The sequence below is a fragment of the Papio anubis genome, chromosome 1 (assembly GCF_008728515.1).
Source record: "Papio anubis isolate 15944 chromosome 1, Panubis1.0, whole genome shotgun sequence".
Taxonomy (NCBI): domain Eukaryota; kingdom Metazoa; phylum Chordata; class Mammalia; order Primates; family Cercopithecidae; genus Papio; species Papio anubis.
The window spans coordinates 160,838,721-160,861,995 of record NC_044976.1 but is presented as its reverse complement, the minus strand read 5'-3'; the positions used below and the strand labels follow the sequence as shown (position 1 = coordinate 160,861,995).

At 44.3% G+C, this 23,275-nt stretch overlaps 1 protein-coding gene and 1 non-coding gene across 5 annotated transcripts in view; one reads left to right on the top strand and one right to left on the bottom strand.

The window, feature by feature from the left end:
• The window catches only part of LOC101025795 (maestro heat-like repeat-containing protein family member 7), a 52,124-nt gene that overhangs the window by 5,727 nt on the left and 23,122 nt on the right, over window positions 1-23,275 (top strand). For all 4 annotated transcript variants that reach the window (XM_009190386.3, XM_009190394.3, XM_009190383.3 and 1 more), the window contains 7 exons: window positions 150-279; window positions 1,408-1,494; window positions 7,321-7,428; window positions 7,936-8,071; window positions 8,895-8,983; window positions 11,280-11,429; window positions 16,176-16,330. In XM_009190386.3, coding sequence (XP_009188650.2) covers window positions 150-279; window positions 1,408-1,494; window positions 7,321-7,428; window positions 7,936-8,071; window positions 8,895-8,983; window positions 11,280-11,429; window positions 16,176-16,330 — 855 coding nt within the window. The remainder of the gene's footprint in view (window positions 1-149; window positions 280-1,407; window positions 1,495-7,320; window positions 7,429-7,935; window positions 8,072-8,894; window positions 8,984-11,279; window positions 11,430-16,175; window positions 16,331-23,275) is intronic.
• On the bottom strand, window positions 12,380-12,482 carry LOC116271967. The gene has a single exon (XR_004180698.1). It is a non-coding gene; the product is annotated as a U6 spliceosomal RNA (small nuclear RNA).

Below are 23,275 nucleotides of genomic sequence, written 5' to 3'. Positions count from 1 at the left end.
TAGAAAGTGTTTGGGGTCTCAGGTCCCCACTGTTTGCCTGCACCTCAGAGAGAGCAGCAGAGCAATTCTCCCAGAGGGTCCTAGAAACATAACCCAGCCTCTCCCAGGGATCCCCAAAGTCCCTTGTCATTCCCTGCCTCCCCCTGAAGTCAGGTGAATCCACCATTCCGCTTGTCCCAGAAACTGGATCTGGTAAATGTGGGCGTCTCCAGCCTGTTCTCTCTGCCGCCCATCATGCCCAGCCTGTACCGAAGAGACAATGCGAGTCTCTACCTCCAGGTAATCCCCACCTCTTCATGGAGCTCCACAGGGAGGGTTTGTCTTTGGAGTCACCTCCTGTCCTTTAACTCCCCGCCCTTCTCCTACTCTGATCTCTCTGCAGAGCCCTTGGCCCCGTGGCCCTCGGGCTGCTAAGAAGCACTCCGGCTGTCATACCCTCACCTGCCTTTCCAGGGATCGGCCCATGCTCCCACCCTATCCATGTCCTTGCTCACTAAGGCTCACAGCAGCTTCAGTCATGGGAGGTGACAGTCTGATAATAAAACCCAGGGATACTATGGAGCAACTGACCAGTAGACTGTCAAATCTTCCCAGGGGCCTGCAGTTTTTTATTTTATTTTTAATTTTTAAATTTTGAGACAGGGTCTCACTCTGTTGCCCAGGCTGGAGTATAGTGATGCAATCATAGCTCACTGCAGCCTCACCCTCCGGAGCTCAAGCTATCTTCCCACCTCAGCCTTTGTAGTTTTAAAAATTGATGTTTCCTGCTGGGTACAGTGACTCACGGCTGTAATCCCAGCACTTTGGGAGGCCGAGGCAGGCGGATCATGAGGTCAGGAGATCGAGACCATCCTGGCTGACAAGATGAAACCCCATCTCTACTAAAAATACAAAAATTAGCCGGGCGTGGTGGCGGGCGCCTGTAGTCCCAGCTACTTGGGAGGCTGAGGCAGAAGCATGGCGTGAACCCGGGAGGCAGAGCTTGCAGTGAGCCGAGATCACGCCACTGCACTCCAGCCTGGGTGACAGAGTGAGACCCTGTCTTAAAAATAAACAAAAAAATAAATACAAATAGATGTTTCCTGAACCCAGTGGAATGAATCTAATGCGGAGAGTCCCACAGGGCCTGGCTCCTGGGGAGAATGGCCCAATGCCTACATTTTACCACTGGCTCACAATTTGGGCTGGACCTGGTCCAGTCTTCATTGAGGGCAAGAAAGGTCAGCACCAAGGAAGATCAGAGTGTGGCTGGCCATGAGAGAGAGAATGCCGGGGGTGGCAAAGCCAGGCTGGCCCCACTTCCTTCCTCCAGAGGTAGGGGACAAGGAGATAGGGGAGTGCCCCCAGGGAGCTGAACTGGCACTGTGGCAGTCTGTTCTGGACACTCCCTGTCTCTTCACTTGTCAGACATTCCAGGCCTTAGATGACATGTTGCAGGCTCTTGTGATGGACGGTATGAACCCCAACATGCTCATACTACAACACTTCCTGGAGGTAAGTGGCTGTGGAAATCAAGGAAACTGAAAGTCCATATTAATTCTAGTATGTTTGGGAGGAAAGGAAAAGAATATCAGGATAGCCTGGGTGTCATTCTAGTCCAAAAACCATTGGTTCTCAAGCCTCAGCGTGCATAAACATCACCTGAAGACAAATTTCTGTGTCTCCCACAAAATATCTTTTTGAGGATCACATTTTTGGAAACATAGCCAGCTAAGCTGAGGACCCATTTCCGCCCAGGACTTGGACATATTGGGGCTTCAATGGTAATAACATTTACATCCCTGCCAGACTTTAATCTTCAAAGTATTTTCCCCTTTTGCAGTGTCTGCTGTTGCTCTGTGATTAAGAAGACCTCAGTGCTTAACCATCAGGCTACTTTTATATCCCTTAATGTAATCCCCACCAGAGACTCAATGTACTCCTTTAACTATCTTTAGAGCTTTAGAGCATTTCAAATATTCTTAGTTATGACAAATTGTTATCTCCTGAGGGTAGTTTGAGTTGGGGAAACAGCCAAGAGTCACTTGAAACTGACTTTCATGAACAGGATGGTAATCAATTAGGGTAATATAATTTTGCATAAAACATTAGGTGTGACTACAAAGAAGGAGACAAAATTGCCCAGGCATCTTAAAAAAAGACCTTGGCAAGGCCAGGCACGGTGGCTTACGCCTGTAATCCCAGCACTTTGGGAGGCCGAGGCGGGTGGATCACTTGAGGTCAGGAGTTTGTGATCAGCCTGGCCAACATGGTGAAACTCTGTCTCCACTAAAAATACAAAAAAATTAGCTGGGCATGGTGGCAGGCACCTGTAATCCCAGCTACTCGGGAGGCTGAGGCAGGAAAATCGCTTGAACCCGGGAGGCGGAGGTTGCAGTGAGCCGAGATCACGCCATTGCACTCCAGCCTGGGCAATAAGAGTGAAACTCTGTCTCAAAAAAAACCCCCCAAAACCCAAAAAAGACTTTGACAAGGACTTTAGCTAGAGGGAAATTTGTCCACATTTGGATGAGTGACATAGTTCTTTTGGAATGTACCATCTCTGGTATGTTTGTTGAGAAGGATTTTTGTGCTTTTTAGGCAACCTTGCTATAAATGTAAGAACAAATGTTCTGTTGTTCTTGGAGTCTGTGGGAAACAGAGATGCAAAACTTTGGTCCTGGTCAGCGTAGAGTCTTCAAGAGATGCATTACTGGGGTTCTCATTATCCAAAGATAAATGGAGCCCTGCAAAAGCACCACCTGAAACAGGTTCCAACATTTTGTATAAAATAGTGGAGAAATCAATTTACATACATAACTTGATACATAAAATTAAAAGTATAAAAATAAGTTATTTTTATGTGTAACAAAATTTATTTTTGCTACTTTGAGGTAATTCTCAGTCAAGTGTGTATATTTTAGACATATTTTTCCTACAAAAGGACATGATGGCATAATACGACATCATTTATTTCACATTTGACTTTGCAGAGCTGGATCAGAAAGGTTGAATTTAAGGGCTATATGGTTTTCTTAAGGGCCCTCCTTTTTCTTTTGTCTTCTTTTTTTCTGTTTTTAAATTAAGGTATAATTTACATATAGTATAATTCAGCTTTTAGTGTGTAGATCTGTGGGTTTTGACAAATGCATGCAGTCCTGCAACTACAGCCACTATCAAGCTATAGAGCAGTTCTATCACCCCCCAATTCCCCCATGACTCTATGGTCAACCCCTTCCCCATTCCCCATCCCTGGCAATGGCTGATTTGTTTCCTGTCCCTATAGTTTTGCCTTTTCTAAAATGTTCTCTAGGTGCAATGTCATCTAGGTGCTGTAGTCCCAGCACTTCGGGAGGGCAAGATAGGGGGATCACCTAAGCCGAGGAGTTTGAGACCAGCCTAGGCAACATATGAGATCCCATCTCTACTAGAAATTACAAAAAATATTATCTGGGCATGTGGTGTGTGCCTGTTGTCTCAGCTACTTGGGAGGCTGAGGTGAGGGGATCGCCTGAAGCCTAGAGGTTGAGGCTGCAGTGAGCTGTGATTGTAATACCACACTCCAGCCTGGGCAACAAAACTAGACCCTGTCTCAAAAATAAATAAATAATTAATTAAATAAGATAATTAAAATGTTGTCTAAGGCTGAGTACTCCAGCCTGGGGAACAAAGCGAGACCCTGTCTCAAAAATAAATAAAATAATTAAAATGTTACCTAAGGCTGAGTATAGTGGCTCATGCCTGTAATTCCAGCACTTTGGGAGGATCACTTGAGCCCAGGAGATCAAGACCAGCCTGGGCAACAGTGAGACACCCCCATCTCTACAAATAATAAAAAAATTATCCGGACATGGTGTTGTGTACCTGTGGTCCCAGCTACTTGGGAGGCTAAGGTGGGAGGATCACCTGAGCCCAGGAGGTCGAGGCTGCAGTGAGCTGTGACAATGCCACTGCACTCCAGCCTGGGTAATAGAGGGAGATCTTGTCTCAAAAAAAAAAAAAAAAAAAAAAAAAGACATCTAAGTAGCATTATCCAGTAGACAGTCTCTGGAGTCTGTCTTCTTTCATTTAGCATAATGCATTTGAGGTTTATTCGTGTTGTTATGTGTATCAGTACTTTATTTCTTTTTATTTTTTTTATTTTTATTTTTTTTATTTTTTTTTTTTTGAGACGGAGTCTCGCTCTGTTGCCCAGGCTAGAGTGCAGTGGCCAGATCTCAGCTCACTGCAAGCTTCGCCTCCCGGGTTTACGCCATTCTCCTGCCTCAGCCTCCCAAGTAGCTGGGACTACAGGCGCCCGCCACCTCGCCCGGCTAGTTTTTTGTACTTTTTAGTAGAGACGGGGTTTCACCGTATTAACCAGGATGGTCTCGATCTCCTGACCTCGTGATCCGCCCGTCTCGGCCTCCCAAAGTGTTCTTTTTATTTTTTAATTGAGTAGATGGATCACAGTTTGTGCATTAATTTTCCAGTTGAGGAACTTTGGGGTTGTTTCTGGATTGGGATGATCACAAATAAAGCTGCTATAAATCTTTGTGTGCAGGCTTTTGTATGAACATAGGTTTTAATTTCACTTGGATAAATCTCTTGGAGTGGGACTGCTGTGTTGTATGGCATGTGGATGTTTGACTTTATAAAATACTTCCCAGCTGAGCGCAGTGGCTCCCGCCTGTAATCCTAGCACTTTGGGAGGCAGAGGAGGGCGGATCACCTGAGGTCGGGAGTTTGAGACCAGCCTGACCAACATGGAGAAACCCCATCTCTACTAAAAATACGAAATTAGCCGGGCGTGGTGGCACATGCCTGTAATCCCAGTTATTTAGGAGGCTGAGGCAGGAGAATCGCTGGAACCTAGGAGGTGGAGGTTGCTGTGAGCTGAGATTACACCATCGCACTCCCAGCCTGGGCAACGAGAGTGAAACTCCATCTCAAAAAAAAAAAGGAGGGGGGGATACTTCCAAAGTGTTTTCCCAAGAGGCCATTTTCCATTCCCACTAGCAATGTGTAAGAGTCCCAGTTGCTCTGCATCCCTGCCAGCATGTGGTATTGTTAGTGTTTCCTTTTAGTCATTCTTATAGATGTGTAGTGGCATCTCTTTGTGGTTTTAACTTGCATTTCCTAGTGACTAATGTTGAGCACCTTTTCATAGACTTGTTTGCCATCTACATATCTGCTTTGAAGAAGCGTCTGTTTTAAGTCTTTTGCCCATTTTTTTTTATTGGGTTGTTTTCTTATTTGGGGGTTTGAAGTTTCTTTATTTTATTTTATTTTATTCGAGATAGCATCTCACTCTATTGCCCAGGCTGGAGAGCATTGACACCATCACTACTCGCTGCAGCCTCGAACCTCCCCGAGAGACCTTCCCACTTCAGCCTCTTGAGTAGCTAGGACCATAGGTGTGCGCCACTATGCTCCACTAATTTTTGAATGTTGTGGGCAGGCACAGTGGCTCACACCTGCAGTCCCAGCACTTTGAGAGGCTGAGGTGGGCAGATCACTTGAGGTCAGAAGTTCGAGACCAGCCTGGACAACGTGGCAGAACCCCATCTCTACTAAAAATACAAAAATTAGCCAGGTGTGGTGGCATATGCCTGTAATCCCAGCTACTGAGGTGACTGAGGCAGGAGAATCTCTTGAACCTGGGGGGAGAAGTTTGCAGTAAGCCAAGATCATGCCACTGTACTCCAGCTGGGCGACAGAGTGAGACTCTGTCTCAAAAAAAAAAAAAAATTTATGTAGAGCTACGGCCTCCCTATGTTGCCCATACTGGTGTCGAGCTCCTGGGTGCAAGCAGTCCTCCTGCCTTGGCCTCCCAAAGTGCTGGGATTACAAGTGTATGAACCACCACGTCCAGCCTTGAGAGCTCTTTGTATATTCTGGATATAAATCTTTTGCCAGATATGTGATTTGCAGACATTTTCTCCCATTTTGTGGCCTGACTTTATACAGTGTCCTTTTTTTTTCTTTTCTTTTTTTTTTTTTTTTTTGAGACACAGTCTCACTCTGTCACCCAGGCTGGAGTGCAGTGGCACGATCTCAGCTCACTAAACTTCTGCCTCCCCGGTTCAAGCAATTCTCCTGCCTCAGCCTCCCAAATAACAGGGATTACAGGTGTGTGCCACCATGACTGGCTAATTTTTATATTTTTAGCAGAGACAGAATTTCACCATACTGGCCGGGCATTCATTGAATGCCCACATCGTGTTGAACTCCTGCCCTCAGGTGACCCACTCACCTCAGCCACCCGAAGTGCTGGGATTATAGGTGTGAGCCACGACGCCCATCCCCGGCCACTCTTAACAGTATCTTTTGAAGAGCAGGTAGTTTTTCATTTTGATGAAGTCCAAATTATTATTATTTTTTATGGTTATATTTTGTTTATATTATTTAGGAATTTTTGCCTTCCTTATGTATTTTCTCATTTTCTTCTAGAATCTTATCATTCTAGATTTTAAGTCTGTGGTCAATTCTGAATTAACTTTTGTATTGGACGGTCAGGTATACGTTGTAGTTCATTTTTCTTTTTTTGGCACATGGCTGTCCATGATGGGGTTCAGTGCTCTGGGAGAAAGGCTACCCTGAAGGACACCTGTCCAGCAGCTGTGATACAGGACACACTTTCCCAAAAGTTTGTAGCAAGCAGGACACAGGCCTCTTTTCCCTGGTGGGATCTCAACCTAGTATAGTAATAATAACACTTATAGGGTTGCTGGGAGGATAGAGTGGGTTATTCTATTCAGAATACTTGCCTGTGTCACTATTATTATTAACCTCCAGAAATTAATGGCTCTGAATCTCATCCTTCAGAGACCACTTTACCCCTTCCACTGGCCTAGCAGGTAGGGGTTTGCATGGATATGCTGCCAAGAGAGCCCCGTCTGCCCACCTTATCCCATTCCTGCTTACCCACTGCTTTGTAATTCTACATCTAAGGCACAGTGCTGTCTTTAAACATTCCTCTCAGAAGAGACCCAGAAGGTAGCAGGTGAAACCCCGGAGACATTTTTTTTTTTTTTGAGACAGAGTCTTGCTCTGTCACCCAGGCTGGAGTGCAAAGGTGTGATCTTAGCTCATTGCAACCTCCGCCTCCCGGGTTCAAGCCATTCTGCTGCCTCAGTCTGCTGAGTAGCTGGGACCACAGGCAGGCACCACCACACCCAGCCAATTTTTTGTATAGCCCCAGTGACTCTTAAACACATCTTTGCTTTGCCAAGTTCGTGGGGACCTGCCACAACTCCCTCCTTTTTGTCTTTTTAGCAGTCAGGGATGTGGAATCAAGAGAAAGAAGGGAGCAGCATTCCCACAGAAGGTGTTCACAAGGTCTCTTTACTCCTTTTCCAGATCATCTTACCTTGGTCATCACTGTCAGACAAAGTGCACGAACAGATGCGGGCCTTGGGCACTATTTCCCGGCTGCTGAGGTTTATTTGCAGTTTCCCGGAACTGTCAGTGAGTGCTTGGAGTCGGGGAAAGGCTGACTCAGTAGGCCCTGCTTCTCTGCACATGGGGTACCTGAGAGCCTATGGCTCTGCAGGGGGTTACTGGGAGGTGGGTGGTCAGAGTGTCCCTCTTTTTTTGCATTAGTGACTTTTCTGTTCCTATGGGGTAAGAGGTTTGACTTGTTTGCTTGGTCTGCCCTTGGCCAAGTGAGTTCCAACTGGCTGGACACATCTCAGCCTTGCTGGTGGACCTTGGCCTAAACAGCTGAGTTGGGTCCACAACTTCCCACTGGCTAACATGTTTCGGGGATCTGGCTGCCGCATTTCCCTGGGTGTTGCTTTGAAAGGTTTTTCTTGGCCAGGGAAAGAGTGTGGAGCTGGTGTGGTGAGGGGATACATGCAGGCAAATGATTCAGTGGTGTGGAGGGGTGGGGAGGTTGGAGAGGGTTGGTGGCCACAGTATGGGGAAGCTCCTTTTCGGGTGATGGGGAGTTAACCAGTTTCCTCTTTGGGGCAGCACATGGAGGAATTCTCAATGAGTGGGAAACTGATGAGCATCTTCGGCCTCTTCTGCATGGACTGCAACCACGAGATCAGCAAAGAGGCATCGGAGGCATTGCATTACCTGTTCAAAATCCTTGTGCTTCAGAGAAGTAAGCAACATGAGCCTGGGTAGCCACTGGGCTGCAGCCATGAGAGCCCATGAATAACAGGAGCACATAAGCACTGCTCATTGAATGCCCACTTTGTGTCAGGCGCACGATGAAGGGCAGCTCCTTCTCACAAGGGCAGAGTAAATATGCTATGATGCCCCAAGATGAGGGATCCTCGTTACAAGTAGATCTGGAAATTTTATCTGGATGAGCTCCAACCCCATTGCTGATGCAATGCCCTCTTGTAAGTGAGTCTAAGAGATTCTCAGGGAAAAGGGGAGCTAGGCTTGCAGCCACCTATGGAATCAACTTGGATACTCAATATTTCCCAGTGGTCTCAGCCTTACTGCTAGGCCTAAGACTGGGAAAATGAACATCTTTTCTTAGGGAACAAATTTGGGAGTCCCAGATTGAGCCCCTCTTTGCTCGAGGAAAACAAAAAAATACAAACAGTCACATACACTTCCAGAGGTGTCAGGAGGATTTGCAAATATCCCTAAAAGGAGCTTCAGAAACTCTTACTTCTCATGGTTCAACAGGGCATACTTCTTATGAGGGCATTTGCTCAGCACCCGCGGGTAGAACAGTCCACATTCTGGCACAGCGCGGGAAGAGCTGCAAGGACCAGACTGAGTCCCCAGCCGCATTCTCCCTCCACCCATTGGCCTGGTGCTGGGGAACTCGTCCCACTCTGTTGAGCAAATGTTATTTCACCCATTTCACTCTGTTGATCTTCTCTGAGGTTTGGAGGGCAAATAAAGAAGGGTGTGTTCCTATTTCCCTGTTAAGGCCCTGCCCCTTAATTGTTGTTTTTGGATTGAAGGTGTGAAACAGAAGACAGAGACTATCCTGAAGGATTTGCAGAAGCATTTCCATGGAGCATGGCTTGCCAGCCTGCAGGATCTAACACTGGTAACCATCACTCTCCACAGTGCATGAAATGTCCGGATGGGGAGCCATGACAGGGAATAAGGAGAGCTGGGGTGGGGAGATTGTAGAGGGCCTGGGTGGGGCCACAGAGGAGTAATCCTTCACCCAGAGGAGTGTCTCCAAAGCTCAAGGTCTCATGGATAGCAGGCTGGAGGGGTAAGACCCATTCCCCAGCTGCACTTGAGTTGACTGAGGCTTGAAGTCATTGAGAGAGTTCTTTTTTTTTTTTTTCTTTTTTTAATAGAGTCTTCCTCTGTTGCCCAGACTGGAGTGGTGCCATCTCAGCTTACTGCAACTCTAACTCCTGGGTTCAAGTGATTCTCTAGCCTCAGCCTCCCGAGTAGCTGGGATTACAGGCTCATGCCACCACACCCAGCTAATTTTTGTATTTTTTAGTAGAGACGGGGTTTCACCATGTTGGCCAGGCTGGTCTCGAACTCCTGACTTCAGGTGATCCACCCGCCTTAGCCTCCCAAAGTGCTAGGATTACAGGCGTGAGCCACTGCGCCTGGCCAAAATAGTTCTTTAAAAGAAGTATAGTCAACCCTATTCTCCTCCTACAGATTGTGCCCTTGTACCTTATTTGTAGCCTAGCCCTAATTTTTTTTTATTCAGTAAAGATGTATTGGTTGTCTTAGCCAGGCGCTGTGGCTCATGCCTGTAATCCCAGCACTTTGGGAGACTGAGGCAGGTGGATCACAAGGTCAGGAGATCGAGACTATCCTGGCTAACATGGTGAAACCCCGTCTCCACTAAAAATACAAAAAAAATTAGCTGGATGTGGTGGCGGGCACCTGTAGTCCCAGCTACTCGGGAGACTGAGGCAGGAGAATGGCGTGAACTCAGGAGGCAGAGCTTGCAGTGAGCCGAGATCGCGCCACTGCACTCCAGCCTGGGTGACAGAGCGAGACTCCATCTCAAAAAAAAAAAAAGATGTATTGGTTGTCTTAGATACGGTGTCTCCAGGCTCAATCAACTCAAATCACTCCAGTCAGAAATCCAGGAGTCATCCCTTGCTCTTTCCTCTCCCTCACTCTCCACATCCAATTCAACACCAGGTTTGTTCATTCTGCCTCCTGGATAGCTCTTGAATTTGTCCACTCTGCTCCAGCCCCACTGTGGGGCCCCCAGAATCTCTTGCCTGGGTCACTCCAGCAGCCCCTTACTGATCATCCTGTTTCCAACTATGCTTCTTGTCACATCACTTTCTATGCTATAGTCAGAGAACTGCATTTCTAAAATGCAATTGCTGAGATGAATTATTCCCCTTCAGACTTTGCACTGACTCTCCACTGTCCTCATTCTAAAGTCCAAACTTGTTCACTTGACCCACAAGACCCTTCATGATCTGGTTGCTGCTGTAACCGTCCTGCCTCATCTTGTCTCAGTCTCCCTTTTCCACCTGGCCCAGGTCTCCCTTGCAGGACACAGTAGTTAGGCTGAACTTCCTTCCACTCCAGGCCTTTGCATATTCTGTTCCCTCTGCCTGGAACTCTGTCCTTTTTCCTTGGGTCTGAATCATGGCGGTAGGGGAAACAAACACATCCTTCTTCACATGGCAGTAGGAAGGAGAAGTGCTGAGCAAAGGAGAAAAAGCCCCTTATAAAACCATCAGATCTTGTGAGATCTCACTCACTATCACAAGAACAGCATGAGGGTAACCACCCTGACACATGGGGATTATGGGAACTATAGTTCAAGATGAGATTTGGGTGGGAATACAACCAAACTGTATCACTCACATTGCACTATAACTGCCTGTTTACTTGCCCTGACTTGATGGTAAATTCCTTGAGGGTAAAGGCATTGTATGTTTTAGTTGCAGTTTTCCTGAGCTCCCAGCAATAGGACCAGGCACAGAACTGAGCCTCAATATTGTTTGAGTGAATGAGCTTCACGTGGATATGCAGGTGCAGGCTCAGAGATAGGAGAGATGTCTGCTGTACATAATAGCAGTCCTACTTGCTTTGGAATGCTGCAAGCTCACTAAACATCAGAACTCATTTCCAACGGACTCATTTGCTTGCATTCCAGTTAGAAGTAGAAATGCCTTTTGCATTGTCCTCTGTGTCAAGTTGTCTGGACCATTGCTCCTTCCTGGAGATTTCAGAGCTGGTGGCACTCTGAAACTTGTTTCACACCATAGAATAGCCAGATGCTGGTCAGGGACTGCCTCCACTGGCCCCTGGTTGATTGGTCTCTTTGGAGGCCAGAGGCTTTGGGGCAGACCCAAGTTGGGATGCTGGCATCGTGGAGACAGCTGTTCTTCTTTCTTCAGTTCTTCAAGAAATACCTGACCCCTGAGGAGAGAGCAGATATGATCATGGTGAGCATGGAGGCCATGACCAACACCAGCAGGCATGACATCTCTGCAGCTTCCAAGATGTTAAAGATGATCCTGAAGTACACGATTCCAGAGATCGGGAAGGTAGCAGCTCTGGGGGACCTAATGGTTCAAGGTCAATTTAAGGATTCTTTCTTTCTGTTCTGTTTTGGGTCTTGTTGTATCTCCTACCGGTTTGAGTTTAAAGAATCACATGCTTCAACCCATGGGATAAAAGGCTAAATGAGGAATAGTTCGTGATTGTGGAAAAGACTCTTCTTTGGGAAGTGTTGACCATCTGGCCTCTATCTCCAACAGGATGGAAAGAATTGAGTCAAAGCTATAGCAGACTACTAGGGGCTGCTAGGACCAGGAGAGACCTCAGTCTTTCTTCCTGCTTCCAGACAGTATTTGATATGTTAGATCTATAGGTGCCTTCTTCTTTCTTCAGGAGGGATAATTCAGGGGCGTGTGTGTGTATATATATATATACATATATATATATATATATACACACACACACATCCACAAACTTATGACACACTAACATAAATAGAGATGAAATACAGAGACTCCTTTATGAGAGCTGTGACTAGTTCTCAGTAAAATTAAGACAGCATAGGGCTGGGCGCAGTGGCTTACAGCTGTAATCCTAGCACTTTGGGAGGCCGAGGTGGGAGGATCACTTGAGCCTAGGAGTTTGAAACCAGCCTGGGCAACATGGCAAGACCCCATCTCTTAAAAACATTAATAAAAAAATTAAGACAGCACATTTTAGCGGTCCTTTTTATTATAGTATTTTAAAAGATCTTATGGACTGATGGAAGCCCTCTTATTTTAAGGGCCTAACCCACTTCTCTAACTCACTTATGACCTCTCCACAGTAGGTTCTATGAGCAGTTCCGGGATCTTACACTTTCCACTTCTCTGGCCTGGATTGCCTTTTGATTGAATGCCTCAGAACAGACCGCTGATAAGTTGAAGGGGACCCCAAAGATCAACTACTCTAACTCCCCACTTGATGCTTGTAATCTCTTTGGAAGGTTTTAAATCTATTTTGTATGGAATGCTTCACAAATTTACATGTCATCCTTGTGCAGGGGCCATGCTAATCTTCTCTGTATTATTCCAATTTTCGTATCTGTGAAGCAAGCACAATGCTTGTAATCTCTTTGAGAGCACCCCAGACCACTGGACAGCCAGATGGTGCTGAAAGCAATCTTGAGGCGCTCACTACCTTAAACCATAGCTCATTTGTATTTGTAAACTACTTTCTTTTAAAAAATTTTAATTTACAAAAAGGATATATATTTATGGCATACAACATGATATTTTGAAATATGTATGCATTGTGGAATGGTTAAACCAAGCTAATTAACATATCAATTAACTCACATACTTTTTTTTTGGTAGTGAGAACGTTGAAAACCTACTGTCTTAGCAAATTTCAAGTATAGAATAGTCATCGTGTTGTACAATAGATCTGAACTTATTTCTCCTGTTTAAATGAAATTTTGTATCCTTTGACCAGTATCTCCCCAGTCCTCCTCACCCCCAGCCCCTGGTCACCACTGTTCTACTCTCTGCTTCCATGAGTTTGACTTTTTTAGATTCCATATCTAAGTGAGATCACCCAATATTTGTTTTGCTATACCTGGCTTGTTTTGTTTTTCATAATGTCCTCCAGGTTCACATATATTGTTACAAATGACAGGGTTTCCTTCATTTTTAAGCGTGAATAGCATTCCATTGTGTATATGCCACATTTTCTTTATCCATTTATCTGTTGTTGGAAGCTTAGGTTCTTTCCCTATCATGGCTATTACAAAAGATTCTGCAGTGAACAGGGGAGTGCAGTTATCTCTTCCAGACACTGGTTTCATTTTCTTTGACTGTATACCCATAAGTGGTATTGGTAGTTTTACTTTTAGTTTTTTGAGTAACCTCCATCATGTTGGAATTTTCCATAATGGTTGTGCTCTTTATAAATGAGAAGGCCAGGTGCAGTGACTCACACCTGTAATCCCAGCACTTTGGGAGGCCCAGGAATGAGGACCTCTTGAGTATAGGAGTTCAAGACCAGCCTGGGCAATATAGTGAGACCTCATTTCTACTAAAAATCAAAAGCGTTAGTTGTGCATGGTGGTGCCCACTTGAGTCCCACTAGGGAGGTTGGGTTGAGAGGATCTCTTGAACCCAGGGGATGGAGGCTGCAGGGAGTTATAATTGTGTGACTGCACCCCAGCTGGGACAACAGAGCTAGACCCTGTCTCAAAAGAAAAACAAAATGAGAAAAGGCTCAAAGAGGTTATGAGCCTTAATTACTGAAGTTTCGTCACCAGTTATTAGGTGACAGACACTGTTCCAACCAATTCAGATGCATTAACTCAGAACTGTTGATGTGCGTAAAATCATCCTCATATTTTGTGTGAGGAAATAGAGCGCAGAGAGGATGAAAAGCTTTCCCAAGGTCACACAGTTAGTAAGTGAGGAGGTGAAATTCACATCCAGAGAGTGTGACTTTAGAGTTCATGCGGACCACCACCTACTGCCTCCACCCTACATGGCCAGTAAACAGCAAGGACTGACTCTTCCCTCCCTCCCTTATAGTCTTGAGGCCACTTGGAGGCAGCAATCCTATGCCCTCTGCCTTCCTGTCTCTAAGTTACTCATCCTCAGATTCTTCCTTCATTCTTCATGACATGATTTCCAGACATGGTTCTGGTCTCCCCTGGCTGTTCTCTATTTTGTCCCTCTTAAAATATCGGGGTTGTTCCGTGGTGGGCAGGTGTGTATAAAGCTACCCTTAAAATCCAAGGAAGCTGAGAGGTCAAAGAAAGAGGTTGATGAATCCAGTTTCTGAGAAAGAAACATTTAATACTGACTTAAAAACAAGCCATACTGGGCGCAGTGGCTTACACCTGTAATTCCAGCACTTTGCGGGGCTGAGGTGAGAGGATCACTTGAGGCCAGGAACTCAAGACCAGCCTGGCCAACATGGTGAAACCCTGTCTTTACTAAAAATACCAAAAAAAAAAAATTATCCGAGCGTGGTGATGTGCAGCAGTAATCCCAGCTACTCTGGAGGTGGAGGCAGGAGAATCACTTGAACCAGGGAGGTGGAGATTTCTGTGAGCCCAGATCACACCACTGTACTCCAGCCTGGGAGGCAGAAGGAGACTGACTCAAAAAAAAAAAAAAAAAAGAAAAAAGAGCGGGCGTGGTTACTCACACCTGTTATCCCAGCACTTTGGGAGACTGAGGGAGGTGGATCAGCTGAGGTCAGGAGTTTGAGACCAGCCTGACCAACATGACAAAACCCCATCTCTACTAAAGATACAAAAATTAGCCGGGCATGGTGGCGTGCGCCTGTAGTCCCAGCTACTTGGGAGGCTGAGGCAGGAGAATTGCTTGAACCTGGGGGATGGAGGTTACAGTGAGCTGAGATTGCGTCACTGCACTCCAGCCTGGGCAACCAAGCGAGACTCCATCTAGAGCAAAACAAAACAAAACATAATGGAAGCCATGTCCCAGGAGGCTGCGAGAGGAGATGGTCGACCCCCCAGCCATCAACCGCCATGTCCCAGGGCTTCTATACAATAGGAGTCGGACATGGTGGGTGTGCCTCTAGTCCCAGCTACTGGGAGGCTGAGGTGGGAGAAGCACTGGAGCCCAGGACTTCAAGGCTGCAGTGAGCTATGAACATGCCACTACCTAGTCTCTAAGAAACAAACAAGCAAATATACCTTAGAGAAGGAATGTGTAGGACAATTAAAATCAACCCCTCAGGAAAAAGCAAGAATGCTATGCAAATCTGCCCTAAGGGCAGGATTTATGGTAAGGGTTGTTTTGACCTAAGGACAGGATTTACAGTAACAATAGATAAAGTAAGGCTGGTGTGGTGGCTCATGCCTGTAATCCCAGCGCTTTGGGAGGCCCAGGTGGGCGGATCAGGAGGTCAAGTGATCGAGGCCATCCTGGCCAACATAGTGAAACCCCGTCTCTACTACAAATACAAAAATTAGCTGGGCGTGGTGGTGAGCGCCTATAGTCCCAGCTATTCGGGAGGTTGAAGCAGGAGAATTGCTTGAACTCGGGAGGTGGAGGTTGCAGTGAGCTGAGATGACACTACTACACTCCAGCCTGGCGATAGAGTGAGATTGTGTCTCAAAAAAAAAAAAAAAAAAAAAAGATAAAGTAGAAATCTTAGAGGTATTCTGGGAACAAAGGTTAATCAGAGGTCAATATGGTGGTCAAAACGAAAAGAAAAGGAAAAAATAAAACAACAACAACAAAAAAGAAGTCAATATGCTGGGCCAGGCGCTGTGGCTTATGCCCGTGACCCTAGCACTTTGGGAGGCCGAGGCAGGTGGACTGCTTGAGCCCAGGAGTTCGAGACCAGCCTGGGCAACATGGTAAAACCCTGTCTCTAATAAAAATACAAAAAATCAGCTGGGAGTGGTGGTGTGCACTTGTAATCCCAGCTACTCGGGAGGCTGAGGCATGATAAAACCTGGGAGGTGGAGGTTGCAGTGAGCTGAGATCTCGCCACTGCCCTCCAGCTGCATGGGCGACAGAGAGCAAGACTTGTCTCAAAAAAAAAAAAGTCAATATGGTGGATTAGCATCCAACATGGGGTTGCTTCAGGCCCCGTAGGGTCCAAGACAGTCCGTAGTCCTGAGGGTGTGGCCTGACTAGAGCAGAGTGCGGTGGGACGGTGACTTTTTTGGTCTGGACATGCTGTGTATGCATTATGTGCAGCCCTACAGGTGAAGTGGGTGCCTAGTTATGTGGGATGCTGGTGAGCTGCTGTCGAGTATCTGGAAATAACCTCCTTTTCCCTCATTTCAGGTGCCGGAAATCATCCAGTATATTTACTACCACATGAACATCATTACAGAAACCACAGCCCAAAAAACCATTAAGAAGATCCTGTATTTGCTGTCCCAGTACTACACTGATGAAGTTATCCTGACACTATTGAAAATAGAAGATCAGTCACAAAAGTAGGTGACTTTCGATCCCATAAGTACATGCCCCCAGTAGTCTATTTGCTTCTTCTTAAAACATATTCAGGACGGGCACAATGGCTCACTTCTGTAATCCCAGCACTTTGGGAGGCCCAGGTGGGCAGATCACCTGGGAGTCAGGAGTTCGAGACTAGCCTGGCCAACATGGTGAAATCCCATCTCTACTAAAAATACAAAAAATTAGCTGGGCGTGGTGGCAGGTGCCTGTAATCCCAGCTGTTTAGGAGGCTGAGTCAAGAGAATCCACTTGAATTTGCGAGGAAGAGGTTGCAGCGAGCCAAGATCGCGCCATTGCACTCCAGCCTGGGCAACAAGAGGGAAACTCTGTCTCAAAAAAAAAAAAAAAATGTCGCGGCTGGGCACAGTGGCTCACGCCTATAATTTCAGCACTTTGGGAGGCTGAGGCGGGTGGATCATCTAGGGTCAGGAGTTCGAGACCATCCTGGCCAACATGGTGAAACCCCGTCTCTACTAAAAATACAAAAATTAGCTGGGCGTGGTGGTGGGGGCCTGTAATCCCAGTTACTCAGGAGGCTGAGGCGGGAGAATCACTTGAACCTGGGAGGCAGAGGTTGCAATGAGCCGAGATCGTGCCACTGTACTCCACCCTGGGAGATACAGTGAGACACTGTCTCAAAAAAAAAAGTTTTATACACACACACACACACACACATATATATATATATAGCTGTTCTAACAAGCGTGTGGTAGCCTCTCATTGTGGTTTTAATTTGCATTTCCCTAATTCAGTTGCAACTAATGATGATGGGCATCGTTTCATGTCTTTCTTTGCCATTCACATATCTTCTTTAATCAAGTATCCAAGTCTTTTACCCATTTCAGTTGGATTGTTTTCTTATTGGTGAGTTTGAGAGTTCTTTATATATTCTGTATACAAGTCTTTTATCAGATATACGATTTTCATGTATATCTCCCATTTTGTGGATTGTCTTTTCATTCTCTTAAGAGTTCAAAAGTTTTTAATTTGATGAAATCCAGTGTTTTGTTTCTTATGGATCATATTTAGGGTCATAGGTATTTCTTTCCATGTTTTCTTCCAGAAGTTTTAACTTTCGTGTTTTATATTTATATTTCACTTTTACTTAACTTTTTAGAAAGCATGAGGAATGGGACTAGGTTCAGTTTGTTGCATATAGAAGTCTAATTTTTCCAGCACCATTTGTTGCAGAGATTATCATTTCTCCACTGAAGTGTCTTTGCACCTTTATCAAAAATCAATTGATGGCTGGGGATGGTGGCTCACACCTGTAATCCCAGCACTTTTGGAGGCCAAGGTGGGAGGATCACTTGAGGTCAGGAGTTTGAGACCAGTCTGGCCAACATGGCGAAACCCCATCTCTCCTAAAAATACAAAAATTAGCTGGGAATGGTCGTTTGCACCTGTTATCCCAGCTACTTGGGAGGCTGAGGCATGAGAATCACTTGAACCAGGGAGGTGGAGGTTGCAGTGAGCCAAGATTGCGCCACTGCACTCCAGCCTGGGTGACACAGCAAGACCCTGTAAAAAAAAAAAAAAAAAAAAAAAAAAATCAATTGACAATATTCATGTGCCTCTAATTATGGGCTCTCTTCTGGTCCATTGAGCTATATGTCAATTCTTTCATCAATACCATACTGTCTCTAATAGTGTAGTTTTATTTATTTATTTATTTGAGATAGAATCTCACTCTGTTACCCAGGCTGGAGTGAAGTGGCACCATCTCGGCTCACTGCAACCTCTGCCTCCTGGTTCGAGGGATTCTCCTGCCTCAGCCTCCTGAGTAATTAGGATTGCAGGCGCCCACCACCATGCCCAGCTATTTTTTTGTATTTTTAGTAGAGACAGGGTTTCACCATGTTGGCCAGGCTGGTCTTGAACTCCTGACCTCAGGTGATGCACCCGCCTCAGCCTCCCAAAGTGCTGGGATTACAGGTGTGAGCCACGGCGCCCAGCCTAATGTAGTTTTATATTAAGTATTAAATCAGGTAGGATGAGTTCTTCAATTTTATTACTATTGTTTTGTTTTGTTTTGTTTTGTTTTTGAGACAGAGTCTCACTGTCATCCAGGCTGGAGTGCAGTGGTGCAATCACAGCTCACTGCAGCCTTGATCTTTTGGGCTGAAGCAATCTTCTCATTTCTGCCTCCTGAGTAGCTGGAACCACAGGCACAAGTCACCTCACCCAGCCTTTTTTTTTTTTTTGGTAGAAATGGGATCGCTCCATGTTGCCTGGCTGGTCTCAAACTCCTGAGCTCAAATGATTCTCCCGCCTCAGCCCAAGTGCTGGGATTACAGGTGTGAGCTGTTGTACCTGGCCTATAACTCTTTCTCAAAATTGTTTTGGTTATTTTATTTTCTTTGCTTTTCCATATACTTTTTTTTTTTTTTTTGAGACAGAATCTCACTTTGTCACCCAGGCTGGAGAGCAATGGCATGGTCTTGGCTCACTGCAATCTCTACCTTCCGGGTTCAAGTGATTCTCTCACTTCAGCCTCCCAAGTAGCTGGGACTACAGGTGCGTGCCACCATATCCGGCTAATTTTTGTGTTTTTAGTGAAGATGGGATTTCACTATGTTGGCCAGGCTGGTCTCAAACTCCTGATCTCGTGATCTGCCTGACTTGGCCTCCCAAAGTGCTGGGATTACAGGCATGAGTCACTGCACCTGGCCTGCTTTTCCATATAAATTTTATAATTTATATGGAATATTTATTTCTTTAAAAGTATTCTGGTGGTATTTTTATTGGGATTATGTTGCATCTATAGAAAGTAAAATGAGAATTGACATCTTCACAATATTGAGTTTCTGGTTCATGAACACAGTGTATCTCTTCATTTATTTAGGTCTTTAATTTCTTTCATCAATCTTTTGTATTTTTCAGCACAAAAATCTTGCAAATATTTTGTTAGTTTTATACCTAAGTATTTTTGTGCAATTGTAAATGGTACATACATAATTTTTAAAAATTTTAGTTGTTTATTACTGCTATATATGAATAATATCAATTTTTGTATATTGACCTTCATTGACCTTATATCCTGCAATAAGTGAGGTTTCACTTATTAGTTCTTGGAGCTTTTTAACAGATTCACTGGGATTTTCTACATAAGCCATCATATCATCTGTAAATAGAGGCGGTTTATAGTGTTTCTTTTTCTTCCAAATTTGTGTTTCTTTTTCTTGCTTTATCACACTGGCTAGGACTCCTAGTACAATGCTGAGTATGGGTGATGAGAATGGACATCTTTGCTTTATTCCCAATCTTAGAGGAAAAGCTTTCAGTCTTTCACCATTAACTATGATGTTAGATGGTAGGGTTTTGTTGTTGTTGATGTTAGATGTCCTTTATCAGGTGAAGAAAATTTCCTTCTATTTCTAGTTTGTTGCAAGTATTTACCACAAATGGAGATTATCACAAATGTTTTTACTATACCTATTGAGATAATTGTGTGGTTTTTCTTTTGTATGCTCTTAATATAATAAATTACATTTTTGACTGTGGAGCCAGCCTTGCATTCCCAGGATACATCCCATTTGGTTGTGATGTTTTATCTTTTTAACATATTGCTGGATTTGATTTGCTAATATTTTGTTGAGGACTTTTGTGTCATTTGGTTGAGGATTTTTTTCATGGGAGATACTTGGTCTGTAGTTTTTTCTGTCATTCATTTATTCTTTCTCTCTTTTTTTTTTTGAGACGTAGTCTCACTCTGTCACCCAGGCTGGAGTGCAGTGGCCGGATCTCAGCTCACTGCAAGCTCCACCTCCCGGGTTCACGCCATTCTCCTACCTCAGCCTCCCGAGTAGCTGGGACTACAGGCACCTGCCACTTCGCCCAGCTAGTTTTTTGTATGTTTTAGTAGAGACGGGGTTTCACTGTGTTAGCCAGGATGGTCTCGATCTCCTGACCTCGTGATCCTCCCATCTCAGCCTCCCAAGGTGCTGGGATTACAGGCTTGAGCCACCGCGCCTGGCCTATTCTTTCTCTTTTTTCTTGTACTATCTTTGGTTTTTGTGCCAAGATAATGCTGAACTCAAAAGATTGTTTTGGGAGTATTTTCTTTTTCTTTCTTTTTTTTTTTTTTTAGACAGAGTCTTGCTCTGCCACCCAGACGGGAGTGCAGTGGTGCAATCTTAGCTCACTGCAACCTCCACCTCCCAGGTTCCAGCAATTCTCCTGCCTCAGCCTCCTGAGTAGCTGGGACTACAGGCATGTGCCACCATGCCCAGCTAATTTGTGTATATTTTAGTAGAGATGCGGTTTCACCATATTGGCTAGGCTGGCATCAAACTCCTGACCTCATGATCCGCCTACCTCGGCCTCCCAAAGTGCTGGGATTACTGGCGTGAGCCACCACGTCCAGCCTATTTTCTTATTTTCTATTTTTTGGAGGAGATTGTGTAAAATTGGTGTTACTTTTTTCTAAACATTTAGTGGAATTCAATACTGAAACCATCTGGATCTAGAGTTGTATTTGTTGGAAGTTTTAAAACTATGGGTTGAATTTATTTAGTAGTTAGGGTCATTCAGATTATCTATTAATTTGTTCATCTTCTAGTCTCTTAAGGTGGAAATGTAAATTACTAATTTGGGAACTTTCTTCTTTTTTAAAATAAGCATTTTAATGCTATGAATGTTCCTCTAAGCATAGCTTTATCTGCATCTAACAACTTTTGTTATATTGTATTTTCATTTTCTTTTAGTTCAAAAATCTTTTCTAATTTTCCTTGGGTCTTTTTCTGTCACCCATGAATTACTTAGAAGTATTGTTAATTTCCAAATATTTGTGGATTGTCCAGGTATATTTCCGTTACTGATTTCTAGTTTAAATTTATTATGGCCTGATAACATACTTTATGTGATTTCTATTCTTTAAAATTTGTTCAGGTTTGTTTTGTAGCCCAGAATGTGGTATATTGTGGGGAATGCTCATGTGCACCTACAAAGAATGTGTATTCTGGCCAGGCGCAGTGGCTCATGGCTGTAATCCCAGAACTTTGGGAGGCCAAGGTGGCTGGATCACCTGAGACCAGGAGTTCAAGACCAGCCTGGCCAACATGGTGAAACCCTGTCTCTACTAAACATACTAAAATGAATGAGGGATGGTGGTGCATGCCTGTCCACCCAGCTACTCGGGAGGCTGAGGCAGGAGAATCGCTTGAACCCGGGGGGCGGAGGTTGCAGTGAGCTGAGATCCCACCACTGCACTCCAGCCTGGGTGACAAAGTGACAGCCTATCTCAAAAAAAAAAAAAAGAATGTGTATTCTGCTGTTGTTGTCTGGAGTGTTCTATAAGTTAAGTTATAGAACAACACAGTGTTGTTCAAGACTTTTATAACCTTGCTGATTTTCTGTCTACATATTCTGTCAATTACTGAGAGAGGAGTGTTGAAGTCTCCCAATTTACTTATGCATTTATCTATTTTTTCCTTTGTTTTTATCATTTTTTGCTTCATGTATTTCATTAGGTGTATATACACTTAAGATTGCTACATCTTCTTGATGAATTGACTGTTTTATCATTAATTAATGTCCCTCTTTGTACCTGGTAATGCTCTTTGTTCTGAAGTTCCCTTTGTCTGATGTTAGTATGGCATTTTTGCTTTTTAAACAGTCTGTATTTGTGTGGCATATCTTTTTCCATTCTTTGAACTAATATATATAATTATATTTAAATTTTTAAAAAATATAGCATATGGTTGGACTTGTGTTTTTATCTAATCTGACAATCTCTGCCTTTTAGTTTGTGTATTTAAATCATTTATAATTAATGAAATTAATAATATATTTGGATTTAAGTCTACCATCTTATGATTTATTTTGTTTTTCCCCTTTGTTTTTTATTCCTGTGTTCCCCTTTCCTGCATTCTTTCAAATTGTTTGAATTTTTTTTGGCATTCTATTTTAACTTATCTATTAGATTTTGATTCTTTGTACCAATTTTTATGGATTCCTGGGCATTTACATACCTAAAGTTTTATAGTCTACTTACATATCTAAACTACCATAGTCTGTTTAGAGTTAGTATTTTACAATTTTGAGAAAAGGTAGAAGCTTTCACTATACAGCTTGTTTTACCTTACTTACATTTTTTTGAGACAGTCTTGCAGGCTGGAGTGCAGTGGCATGATCTCAGTCACTGCAACCTCCGCCTCCTGGGTTCAAGCGATTCTCTTGCCTCAGCCTCCCGAGTAGCTGGGATTACAGGTGTGCGTCGGCATACCCAGCTAATTTTTGTATTTTTAGTAAAGATGGGATTTCACCATGTTGGCCAGGCTGGTCTCGAACTCCTTGAACCTCAAGTTATCTGCCCGCCTCAGCCTCCCAAAGTGCTGGGATTACAGGTGTGAGCCACCTTGCCCACCTAATTTTGCTTTCAATAGTCATACATATTTTTAAACGTAAGGGGATAAAAACGGTCTGTTACATTTACTCATATATTTGCCATTCCTGTTGCTTTATCTTCATTGTTAAAATTTCAACTTTCACTCTGATAAAATTTCTTTTCTGCTTGAATAACTTCATTAGCGTTTCATTTAGAGCATGTCTTTGAGTGATAAATTCTTAGTTTTCTCCATATGAGAATGTTTCAATTTTACCTTCTTTTTTTTTTTTTTGAGACAGAGTTTCACTCTTGTCGCCCAGGCTGGAGTGCAATGGTGCGATCTCTGCTCACTACAACCTCTGCCTCCCGGGTTCAAGTAATTCTCCTGTCTCAGCCTCCCGAGTAGCTGGGATTACAGGAGCCTGCCACCACACCCAGCTAATTTTTTTGTATTTTTAGTAGAGATGGAGTTTTGCCATGTTGGCCAGGCTGGTCTCAAACTCCTGGCCTCAAGTGATCTGCCTGCCTCGGCCTCCCAAAGTGCTGGGATTGTAGGCGTGAGCCACTGTGCCTGGACAGTAAATTTCTGTTCATT